General features: G+C 43.3%; 1 protein-coding gene across 5 annotated transcripts in view; it reads right to left on the bottom strand.

Moving 5' to 3' along the window:
• The window catches only part of SMYD3 (SET and MYND domain containing 3), a 753414-nt gene that overhangs the window by 108872 nt on the left and 631813 nt on the right, over nt 1-12729 (bottom strand). For all 5 annotated transcript variants that reach the window (XM_019032483.4, XM_055373981.2, XM_055373976.2 and 2 more), the window contains one exon: nt 4545-4632. In XM_019032483.4, the coding sequence (XP_018888028.3) occupies nt 4545-4632 (88 nt within the window). The remainder of the gene's footprint in view (nt 1-4544; nt 4633-12729) is intronic.

The raw sequence follows: 12729 nt of genomic DNA, 5'->3' as shown, positions 1-12729 counted from the left end.
AAACCCCCAAAATAAGAGACAATATTAGGAACATGGCTTATGCACATAAATTGCTGGCAAGGGAAACGATGCTTTAAAAAGAATGGGGAGAAGACTCAATATCCACTTCTCAGTAACACTGACTTTCCGATTAACCATGAGTCAATAACTTAATCTCATGTAGCCTTGGAGTGACTTCACTTTTTAAAACTGATATTCCCTGTCCCACAGAGGCAGTCAGAGGACTGAGGACGTGGTTTATGGAGCGTAATTTTAATCCCTCCCCAGTGAATTCTCTGGGAAACACAGCGAAGGCCAGAGTGCAGGACCCTGGGACCTTGCAGTTTCTTCACTGTGCGCTGTGTTAGGCGAGCTGGAGACCAAGGAGGGTGCAGGACTGGGACTGGTCCTTCTCTCACTCCTGTCTCACCTTCACCCAGTGGAGCTCCAAATTCATCTGCTTCATATGTTGTCATTCCAGTAGGGTGAAAAGGTTTGAAGATCAGAAATGGCAGCCTAGCCTTGACTGTAGTAAAGCTAGATTCAGCTCTAATCTAGTCCTGTCATTTATCAGAGTTAAGGTTCTGAGGAAGTCAAAGTGCTTAATGATAGGCCAGAAATAAAAATGACTCATGTCAACGTAAGAATGAGTAATATATTGTATGTGAAATGACACAGTTCATGATGTGTCCTCTCATGAGCCAGGTAGAGTTCCAGGTGTCAGACACACAGTGGGGAACATTTCGTGGCATGCACAAAGCACATGCTACACAAGCATTAGTGCCTTCCCACCTTCCCTCTGTGACATGACCTCTGAGCCTGACTGGGCTTAAAGAAAGTGGTTCAGTGGACTGAGTTTGACTGAACTTCCCTTCATGCCCCCACACCCCTCCCACTCCCACATGACCTGGTCTCTTTACAATCCATGCTCTCTGTGCCATCCCCTGCCCCCAGTTCAAAACCCTCTTCACTGAGGTCCTAACAGAGCACGCCCAGCCCTGAACAGACAGCCCACTGTTTATGCTCCCCTCTCCCTCTCTGTCCAGCAAAACCTTCCTCTTCGAGTGTCCATACCCTTCTCAGAACACGGCTTTCTGAAACATTAGCAAATACTTCTAATAAACCAATCAAGCCACTCCTGAGAGTGGAGACAAATACCTTTATGAACTTTCACAGCAAATGTATTTTCTTTCTAGCAAAGGCCTCCCGGAGACACAGTATCTTACTCCAAAAGATGAGTTCCTTGACGAGAATTTAAAGCACCCCAATGCACAGCTGAGAGCCTGTTCTATCACACCCACTACAATGTTAGGATGAGTCCCGTCTTGGAGGAATTGACCCTGATCCCAGAAAAGGTTCATTTCCTGAAGAAAAGCGAGTGCATGATTTGCTCTTGCATTCATCTGACATGTATGTTCAAAGTTTGCTGAATGTAACCCCTAGAGGTTGGGGGAAGCAGTATCTTAGGCAACACACTGATTTTGTAACAGATTGCTGGGCTAACCTCCGTGGCTTTTCATTCCAGGATTAGATATTTGACGAACTGTCAGGAGGAATGACTGTCTCTTACACATTGCTAGACATTTCTGTGGCAAGACTTGTACCTTATTTTAACATTGTGCTGTTTGACCTCCACTATTATTTGCCTGTTCATTTATGTATGTTCCCACTTATTCTAAAGAGGTTTGAGGTGACAGGCCTTAGAAGTAAAAGCCAGATGTGATGTTCTGCAGCTACTCATAGGAATGCATCTATTTTATCCCCCAGCAAGCTGGAAGGGACTACGTGCCAATTTCCCTTCACAATGCTGGCAACTGTCTCTTGCCAAACAAGGCAAAACCTTTCCTGCAAAACACCCCAGTGAGCAAAAAAATGGAATAATTTTAACTAAGAGGCTTTTTCCCCCAAGCTACTACTGACATGTATTTGCTCAAAGATTTAGTCCCTGGCATCTGTGTGGTGTTTACTACAAGCCACTCTGTTCCAGTACGGAGCTGAGCTCTAGACCTAGCAGGGTTGGAGAGTGCACCCAAAGAGAACAGATTCCTAGTGGACAGAATGGATATCTTTTTTTCCTGAATACTTTTAAATGACCATAAGAGGATCAGGGGAAGAGAAAGGGAAGCAAAGTAAATTCACTTGGGAATTACTCAACTTACTGAGATTCAACGACTGTCAGACCACAGAGCTTTTATTCACTTACTCATATTACTCTACTGCTTAAAAAATCATCCCACGGCCTCCTCTCACCTATAAAGTCTAACCTGTGCATGGCAGTTAAGGCCTTGCCACCTTCCCCTCCTCTCACCTATAAAGTCTAACCTGTGCATGGCAGTTAAGGCTTTGCCACCTTCCCCTCCTCTCATGTTGCACAGCCGGCAGCTTCTCAGCAGCAATGCATGTTCTGCGCGTCTGCACAGGTCATTCCTTGTGTTGGATGCCTCTTCTCTTGGTTGGTCTGGTGAACTCCCACTAATCCTCCCAGACGCAGCTCACTGGTCACCTCCTCTGTGAAATCTTTCAAATTCCCAAAGTTGACTGTTGTGTCTTTGATGCCGCCATAAGTCTGTATCTTTACCAAAATATGTATTAATGGACATTTTACTACCCCACAATATAGGAGAGTAGTGAGTGCAGGGCTGTGTCTTCTAACTTCTGTCTGAACCATCAGGTAAATGATGACCAGCAAGGTACCCAGCATACAGTCCGGTTTCAGTAAAACCTTGTCCAGTTGAAACTGAACTCTGGCTGGGTTATCCATGGACCCCAATACCACTGCCAGGGACCACACAGAACAAGTCTACTCCTCTGCACATAAAGGCTCTTTGAGCCCATGAGCAGGGACCTCCTGCTTCCAGAGTTGACTGTTTTCCTAGTATCTTCCATCTCATCATAGACAGGGTTTCAAATCCTTCCTTAATTTCAGTTCCACCCCTCAAAACTAGTTTGTTTTTCTATATCCTTTTTAATACTTCCCACCTCAAACTGAATAGAAAATTCTAGAAATAATCAGACTGGTACTATCATCTCTATCATTTTATAATCAATATTAATGCAGCCCAAGATCACAGTAGTAAGATTATATTATACTCTTAAATGTTGTTAAATTTTGCTATTTACTAAAGCCCTAAATTTTTTTCACATGTTCTTATGCATATTTACATATTTGAACTTTTTGATCCAAATAGAAATTGTATATATGTTCTTGTTATATTTCATGTCTTTTAAACTTGGATACCATTTAAACATTTAGGGATCTTTTGAACTCTTTTTTTTTCTTTCGAGATACTGATTCTATCATCCCACCTCTATTATCCTCCCCATCTACCTCACTTTGGAGATTTGATAAACCTGTCCTCTGTATCTTCATTCGAGGTATGGAATTATGCATTAAAGAGGCCCAAGATGGAAAAACAACACTCCAGAATGACACTGAATCATGTAACATCATTTTTTCAGTGTAGCTGTTCAGTTAGCTTTGCTAACATCTAACATAAGTTTCTTGATTACTTTTCGTCAAATCCCTTTCTGAAGTCTCAATACAAACTTTATCAAAGAAAGCTGTGATTCTGTGGATTCACTCGCTCTTGGAGAAACCAGGCAGCATCGTGATGATCATAGCTTTCTTTTCCATTCCTTAGCAACCAATCCTAGATTCTTTACCAAGACTGCTAATAAACTCAGCGGGATATCGATTCAAAATTATGTCCTTCACCTTTAAAACTGGAAACCTCCCTCTACCTCCTTCTCTGGCTCTTTACAACTCTTTAAATAGCATCGTCAGCAAATTGGAAACCTCATCTGCGACGTTCTTAGTACCTGGGATATAAATTTACCCCAGAGCCTCTGAATGACCTTTTGCAGTCTTTTCATCCACCTTGATCTCTTCCTTCTTGCCTGCTGTTTCCCTTCATCACAGCTTCGCTCCAGTGAACTCCTCTACCAGCAGCGGCCTCCTTCTCAGCCTCAGCCTATCCAAATCCTGCCCCTGACTCAGGCTATCTTGCACAGTAAAACATTAGTGGAGCCTTCCCAGATGACCTTCATCCTACGTGGTCTCTCCTTACTCTGAACTTTGGTCCACCTGTGGTCATTACTATTCATGCTGAGAAAATGTGTCGTGCAGCAATCCCCACTGCCATCGTAATCATGGCTGGTTTAATATGAAGCTTCTGGGTCTGACGGTCAATGGCACTGAATGATAAGGATTCTAAGCTATTCCTTCCTAGAGATGTTAGTGGTTATGGGAGAAGAAAATTGAGGAATTTGTTACCTTTTACATATAAAGAGACTAATTCTTACTTTCCTACTACTACTAGGCCATGAGTTTTGATTATTACCTAAAGGTAGTGAGTTATTATTCACGCTGATTTTGCCACGATCTTCCTTGTCATTACTCAAACTGCTGGCCGGGGTCGGAGGTGCGGCCTGTGACCATGGAACAGAATGAAAACCACTGGCTCATGGAGAGGTCAAACCCCGCCTCTGGCCTCATTACCACAGGGCTTCAAGAAAACAAGGAAACAATCCCAACAGTCCACCTCAATCCACAGGTGAAAGGATACTCCAGTGTGCCTTCAGTTCTTCAATTTTTTTCAGAGATTCTTGAACTTCCTTCCATACTTGCTCATCACCAGTTAGCATATCAGCATCCTGCTCAGGCCAGAAAAGGAAGACAAATAATCTAATTAGTAATAGGCAAAGGACGTGAATAGACCTTTCTCCCAGATATACAAATGGCCTGCAAGCCCCTGAAAAGATGCTTGGCATCATTTATCATCAGGGAAATATATAAAGCAAAACCACAGTGAGATATTACTTGATACCCACTAGCATGGCTATAATCAAAAAGACAGGATAACAGCAAAGGTTAGTGAAGATGCAAAGAAACAGAAACCCTCATACACTGCACACGAGAATGCAAAATGGTAGCTTTGGAAAACACTCTGGAAGTTCCTCAAAGGGTTAAACGTAGAGTTTTCATGTTACCAATTAGAGTTACCATATTAACAGTCCTACTCCTAGGTATCTACCCAAGATAAATGAACATGTATGTTCAACAAAAACTTGTTCACAAATATTTATAGCAGCATTGTTCATAATAGCTAAAAAATGGAAACAACTCACATGTCTATCAATAAAATATCCAATGGAATATGACTCCACAATAAAGTACTACATGCTACAACATGGATGAACCTTTCCACAATAAAGTACTGATACATGCTACAACATGGATGAGTCTTGAATACATTACGCTAAGCGAGAAGCCAATCACAAAGACCACATGTATGATTCCATGGATACGACATGCCCAGAAGAGGCAAATACACAGAGACAGAGTCGATTTGTGGTTGCCTAGGGCTAAGAGGATTGGAGGGAACTGGAGAGTCACCGCTAATGGATAGGAGTTTCTTCTGGGGTGATAGAAATGCTCTAAAATTGACACCATGCTAGTTGCACAACTCTGCAAAGAGACTAAAAACCACTGAACTGTACACTTTAACTGGGTGAATTTCATCACAGGTGAATTACACCTCAATAATGCTGACATTTTAAAAAACAGAAGAATAGGATAAATAGTTATTTGTTAGGAGACCTACAGCTAAAACCTTATTAAGTATAAAGTACAGCTACACCCATGTGATCCAATTCTGACTTCCACCTAAACTAAAAACAAAATCCCCCAACACTGAAAAAATTCAAAAGAAAATTATGAGCTACCATGTATGAAATGTCTGCCCTCCTATTCAGTAAGCAGGTCTTCTGCTTCCGGTTGGCCAGTGTATGTCTGGCATCTAGCACAGTGCCTGGCACATAGTAGTTGCTTACTCAGCACTTGTTGAATGAATGACTGAAAACCACATGTGTGCACAATGCTGAAGGCTTGACTGATATTGTCTTATCTTCACATAGCTCTTCTATGTATGTAAGTATCTTCACATAGCTCTTCTATGTATGTAAGATCAAATCCCATGGGGTAACACAGGCAGGGAGTGGGAGAAGTCTACCCTGGGTCAGGCAATGAGAGGGCACACTGTCTATAGAATACTAAAAAATAATAATAAAAACTAACAAAAAAGTAGGTCTGATGTTTATTATGTGCAACAATTCAGAGGTGAAATATTCTTCTTCCCCCCAGGTCAGAGGGTGCCTAACATCTTTCTCCCTAATATATCACTGATCATACCCAGTTTATAGATGACAAAACTGAGACTCAGATTAAGTGACTTACCTGACAATCACTAGCCTGGAACCAAAATTTCACCCCAGGTCTGTTTGATTCCAAAAGGCTATCTTCTTGGCAAATATTACTCTGTTTGCCACAGATACTGCTATGGTCTTTTCAGCATGCTCAGCAAGTCCTGCTTATTTAAAGCTGCACTAATAGGTAGCCACCAGCCAGGTATGGCTATTGCAATTTAAATTAATTCAAACAATAAAAAACTCAGTTCCTCAGCTGCAGCAGCCACATTCCAAGAAGCTAACAGCCGCATGCGGCTGTGGCTACCACACTGAACAACCCAGATACAGAACAGTTCACTATGTCATTGCAGAAAGTCCTGTTGGACGGTGCTGCTTTCAGGTGGCTAGTCAAAGGGTAAGCACTCTTAGAAGACACTATTCAAAACCAGGTGTTCACTATCCATGAGACTTTCAACGGGTGTCAGGGACAAGAACCACCCTAGGAAGTTACATGAAAGCAGGGCCAGTGTGGAGGTGACATAAGGGTGAGGAAGGAGGGACATTTTCATACTCTAGACATCCCCCTGGAGACTCTCATGTGCCCGTTGAAGGAGGTTTATAGAACGACCCCATGAGAACCACTGCCAGAGTCAGTCTGTGTTTTTGGGAAGAAGAAATATCACTCAAGTGTGCCAGGGCAGAAACAAAGGGAGGGGCAGAGCACCACGAACCACAGAAAACAGATCCTGAGACTCTCCTTCTGAGGCTGGGGCAGTGGGTGTGTGTATCAGGAGATGGGAGCACTTGTGTCTGCATAATTGGGCTTTGTGGGCCTCTATGTGTATGTGCTGTGTGTCTGTGTGATATAGTAGAGTGGATTTTAAAAAGACACCATAGGTGCACTTTTTTTTTTTTTTTAATTCTAAATACATCCCTAACTTTCTGTACATGGAGGAGGGAGGAGATAAAATGCCCTTAAGAAGGTAAACAACAGGCTGGATGCGGTGGCTCATGCCTGTAATCCCACCACTTTGGGAGGCCGAGACAGGTGGATCACCTGAGGTCAGGAGTTCGAGACCAGCCCAGCCAACATGACAAAACCTCGTCTCTACTAAAAATATAAAAACCAGCTGGGTCTAGTGGTGGTGCCTGTAACCCCAGATACCTGGGAGGCTGAGGCAGGAGAATGGCTTGAACCTGGGAGGCGGAGGTTGCAGTGAGCCGAGACCACGCCACTGCACCCCAGCCTGGACAACAGAGCGAGACTCCGCCTCAAAAAAAGAAAAGAAAAGAAGGTAAACAACAGCCTCCCTTCGAATGCCTGCTCTAAGCCCGTATTCGTCTCCTAAAGATCACCTCCCTCTCCTGCTCCAAAGCCTTCAGCAACTTCCCACTGCCTCCCAGATCAAGCTCACCCGTTAGATCTTGACAATCATGGTCATTCCTGATTGAATGTTCCAGTTTTACATTTCACAACTGGCAGCTTAAACCCTAGATCTAAGCAAAATGTTAGTCTCTATGGTAAGCAGAATAATGGATCCCCAAAGATGTCCACGTCCTGCTCTCCAAACCTGTGAATATGTTAGGCCACATTGCAAACAGGAATTAAGTTGTAGATGGGATTAAGGTTGCTAATCAGCTGACCTTAAAATAGCTGAGAGTATCCCGGACTTTCCAGGTGGGTCCAATATAATTACAAGGGTCCTTAGAAGTAGAAGACGGAGGCAAAAGAGGAGGTCAGGGTGATGTGCTGTGAGAAGAACTTAACCAGGAGCTGGCAAAGGCAAGGAACCAGTCCCCTGGAGTTTCCAGAAAGGAAGGCAGCCTTGCCCACACCTTGATCTTGGCCCTCTGAGACTTGGGTCAGACTCTGGCCTACAGAACTCTAAAATAATAAATCTGAGTTGTTTTGAGATGCTATATTTATGATCAATTGTTACAGTAGCCATAGAAAATGTAGTCCCTAATATACCTTCTACTCCTCTGGCCACTGGGACTCTCTGTGCCTGGCCCTCTCTGTACCTGGAATTACTTAGTTAGATCACTCATTTATTCCATTAACACTTACTGAGTACCTAACCAGGCACTGTTCTAGGCAGTAGGTATAGAGCAGTAAATAAATCAGATAATCATGGTGTTCATACTGAAGAGGCAGGTGGAACACACGGCAAGAGAAGATACACACATGCATGCGCGCACGCACACACACATGCGCACACACACACACACATTTTGTTGGGGGAAAAACAGGGAAGAGGGATGGGGAATACTGGCACCAGGGAGTTCATTTTAAACAGGATGATCGGGGAAGGTCTCACTAAAGTGATATTTGAGTAAAGCTCATTTAAAGGCGGTGAAGGAGTAGGAGACAGCAGTTCCAGGAAGAGTGGAGGGCAAGTGCGGACGCAGAAGCGTGCCTGAATGTTCCAGGAACATGAGGCCAGCGTGGCCAGAGCTTGTGGCCTGCAGTGTGTGCACGTCGTATCTTTCCCACTTAACTGTAAGCTCTTTAGAGCTGAATATAAGTCTTATTCTTCTTTGATCCTGCCTCTCCCAAATATCCAGCACAGTCTTATATTTAACAAATGCTCTGCTGAATGTCTATAGAATGGATCTGGAAGAAGTGAACTAACTTGGTAATGATTTGATGTCTCTTGTGTTTATTTCAGTTACTCCTCACAACGTCTTTGAAAGGCATCAATACCTGTAATTTACAAATGAGGTGCAAGATAGTCCTGAAGCTTACATAATTGGTCCAAACGTCCTTCTACCCCCTAATTGCTAAGGCAGGATTCAAACCCAGGTCTGTCTGGCTCCAAAGCCCATGCTCTTTCTACTACCTTCATGCTTCAATTTGATTTCTCTCCTGGACTTGCTTAAAAGGTGAAACTCATATCTGAGTTAATCAATTCAAAATATCTTCACCCTTGTTTCCTAAGCTCTATCTAGTACTAGCAATTGAAAGAGGAGAGTAAAATCCTCCAACATAGAACCCACAGCAGATCTCGTATTTTTCTATCAAGCAGGGTGAGACCGCAGCCCAGGGCAGAACAATTTCATATGGGAATTACAGTCACAACCAAATTTGCCACCAGTGAACATAATCTGATTAGCTGTTCTTTTAGGTTGACCCTAAGCCTTTATTTGCTTAACAGAAGAGCAAGCAAGCTTTGAAACTGCTCCTAAACATTTAGAAATGATACCTCTGAGAGCATTTTATATTGGAGCTAGACAAAGCTACACTCACTAATAGCTATCACCTCCCTGGAGTGTTCCACTACGGTCACTGCCTCTCAGGTTCCAACTTCCCCTGACCCTACCCATCCTGCTGTGGCTGCTACTCACAATTATGTCTACACTGGGTCTGTCGCATCTCCCCTCTCTCCACACCAGGCTGGAGGAAAACATTCAGTTGCACAGGTGTATAAACAGGACAGAAACAGAAAAACTACTTAGGGAAGCATAATTTTAATCTTCTACTTTCCTAATTTGCAAATAGAAGAGTAAATTACTATGTTTTTTATCACAGTCCCTGAGGTATACAATTAGTAAATTTATATCCTTATTTTCATTATTTCATATCCAAACACAAAGACACTTGATATAATTCAGGACAAAGTTATTTAGGAAAAAAAATCTCTTTGAATTTTACTTTTACCACGTAAAAGGAGCTTGAATGGGTGAGTCCTGGAATTTTTTTTAGGGGATAGAAACATTCATTTTACATTCATTTAAACATCAAATATACTATTGCTGAATTTTCTACAAATGCTAAAAAGAATTCAGCCTAGAAACAGAAGGATTCCTAAGAAAGTTGACTTTCCTGGGAAATGATCAAGAGAATGAAGAACCTGCTGGTTCCAGCACTGGTGGCATCTCTGCCCTGACCCACTGTATGACCCCGGGCAAGTCTTCCTTTTCCTGGCCCTCACCTTCCTCACCTGCAGAAGGAGCAGCTAGTCTGGATGGCTGCTATGTAACCACTCTAGTGATTTCAGCAGTGCAGAACCAATTTAGCTCCATCTCTGGTGACCACTCTTTTGCACAGCCCCAGAGAAGTCCTTCAAAAGCCTGTCTTTATTTTAAACAGTACAATCGTAGAGCTAGTTTATTAAAGACAGAACTGTGCCGTTGTTCTCTGGTACGAGTCTCATTTGTCCATTCTCTCTCTGACCGCACAAGCCCCTTGAATACCGCCCTCCGAATTCACTCACCCCATTCTTTTCCCTCACAGCTCCACCCCAAAATCCTACCCACACCCATCTCTGACTTCACTGCACCCACTCTTCCAACTAAAATCGCCGTCCTGTGGCTTCTGTCAGGACTCAGCGTGTTTTCTGCTGTTTCCTCGGCTCACCACTCCATTTAAGTCTTTGGCTTTCTTCCCGTTTGTCCTTTTGGGACACAGCCCCTGCTGTACTCTATCAGGAAACCTTCTCTGGTTCTGCCTTCTGGGTTAGCCTGGCCCTCCAGGCCCCTCTGCACAGCCCCTAGCCCTGAAATGACATTAATGGTTTCCTGGATTGCCTCCCCAGGTATCCTCAGAACGCCCTGAGGGACCGTGACCTCATCATAGCTGTATTCCCAGTGCCCGCAAGGTAAATCACTCGGTAAATATTTGGTGATAGAGTGAATGAGAAGCGATCTTCCACAACCCATGGGCAACAGTATTACAAGAATAAAATACCTTAACTCCACCACAACAAAGAGAATCCCAACCAAGACAACAGGTTGTTCTTTTCACAGCACACGTCTACCTTGACTCTAATATTACTAAGATCAAATACGTTCCCACTGCAGCTGTGGGTATTTGTCAAATACTACAGCTGGCATTGGTCATCATTGAGAGCCTAAGTGTGACACCCTCCCCCAGCACAGGAAACGCCACGCCGGCTCCGGACCCACGCTTTCTGACAATCGCGTCAAGGGTTATTTGGGGAGTGGGCTTGCTTACCTCTCCTGGCTTCTACCTCAAACACCATCCTGAGATTCTAATGGCGCTCTTGGCCCAGAGGTCCCTGGCTCCATCTATCCCTGGATGAATCAGTGAGGCCACCTACATTCCTTCATCCATAGCTGCTGAATCAATATCCCAGGATCATTTCCTTAACTGTAAAAATAGGTACCAGATGATATGAGATCATCTCACCACCACATAAAAGGGTATCACTCAACACGGTTACATTCAATTGGCCAAACGCTTCCTTTGGGTTTCAGAGTGGGAAGTTTACCTGCCAGATACCAGTAGTCACTGTGAATTACAAAGCTATGTTTCTTCCATAGGGAAAGTTTGGAGTCCAGCCAGGCTAGCTGAGTATAAACTTGAGAAAGTGACCACGGGCTCTGTCAGGTTAAACATCACACGAATCCACCCAGACCCACCTTGCAGCTCGAACACTTGAACAGATGTGTTCACTTAGCTTGCAAGCATTTGATGTTGAAACTCGTATGCTGGGCCAATTTCAGATGGTTCTCATTAAAAAGAAGAGGAACAGGAGAAAGGTAATCTGCTTCCCAGTACTTCCTGTTATCCAGTACTCATGCAAACTCTAATTACATTGAAGAGAGATGGAGTATAGGATGAAAAATAAAAAATTAATGAACACTTACAAACTTTTCCAGTAACTCAATAATTCGTGTCTTAAACGGAAGAAAGGTTTTTAGTTTTGGTTTTTAAAGTAGAATGAGGTTCAAATACAGTGTCTGCACTCAGGAGAGAGATTGGAAAGTCTTGAAATTCAAAATTCTGAGGTAATTTGCAGTGTCTTTGACTGAGGTAGTCTGGTTGGGGCAATATACTGGGACTAGATTAATATACAACAGCATTCAAAACCTTTATGATTAAAAGGAGACATCTGTGCTGGAACCAATTTCCACCTCCTTTGACAAAAACAACTGAAAGCAGTTCAGATGTAACTTGAGGGGAAAAGTGGCTCTTTCATAAAGCGGAAAAATAGTGGCTAAAAATAAAGCATTCACTGTTATATCAACTACAGACCAGTCAGTGGACATTATGGGCTGGGGAATAAGGAAAAGGAAGGAATGTTCTCAGGTTGAAGCACGATCAAATTGTAGTATGTTCTAATTAGCAATTAATCAGCAAATGTACACAACGATTAACAGAAATTAGTGAAAAAGAATGCCGGGCTTGGAGCCATAAGATGTGGAACTGAATCCCTGCTGCATATCCCTGCTGCCAAGCTGTGTAGTCTTGGCAAGTCCTTCAACCTTCCAGAGGCCCAATTTCTTCAGTGGTAACGATTCTCTAAGGAGATGCACCTTCTCATCTTTTCCTCTGCACCCTCTAGAGTTACTTATGTCCTAAATGTCACAGTGGCCCAAGTTTTCAATCCCCACCCTACAGGGCGGGGACCAACAGGAGGCTGACTAGAGTCAGCTTTGTTTGGTGGGAAGGAAAAAAATGGTGGAGGAGGGAGCACATTACAATGTAATCCACAACCAACTATGCTGTGAGCCCACATCTCTGCACATCCCATTCCCTTTGCCGGGAAGGCTCTTCCTCAACGTAGTCATCCAAGCAAACTTCTCTGATCCACCACAAAC

This window comes from Gorilla gorilla, chromosome 1 (genome assembly GCF_029281585.2).
Source record: "Gorilla gorilla gorilla isolate KB3781 chromosome 1, NHGRI_mGorGor1-v2.1_pri, whole genome shotgun sequence".
In the NCBI taxonomy this organism is placed as follows: domain Eukaryota; kingdom Metazoa; phylum Chordata; class Mammalia; order Primates; family Hominidae; genus Gorilla; species Gorilla gorilla.
The sequence above is the reverse complement of the archived record's forward strand: the minus strand, read 5'-3'. Positions and strand labels throughout refer to the sequence as shown.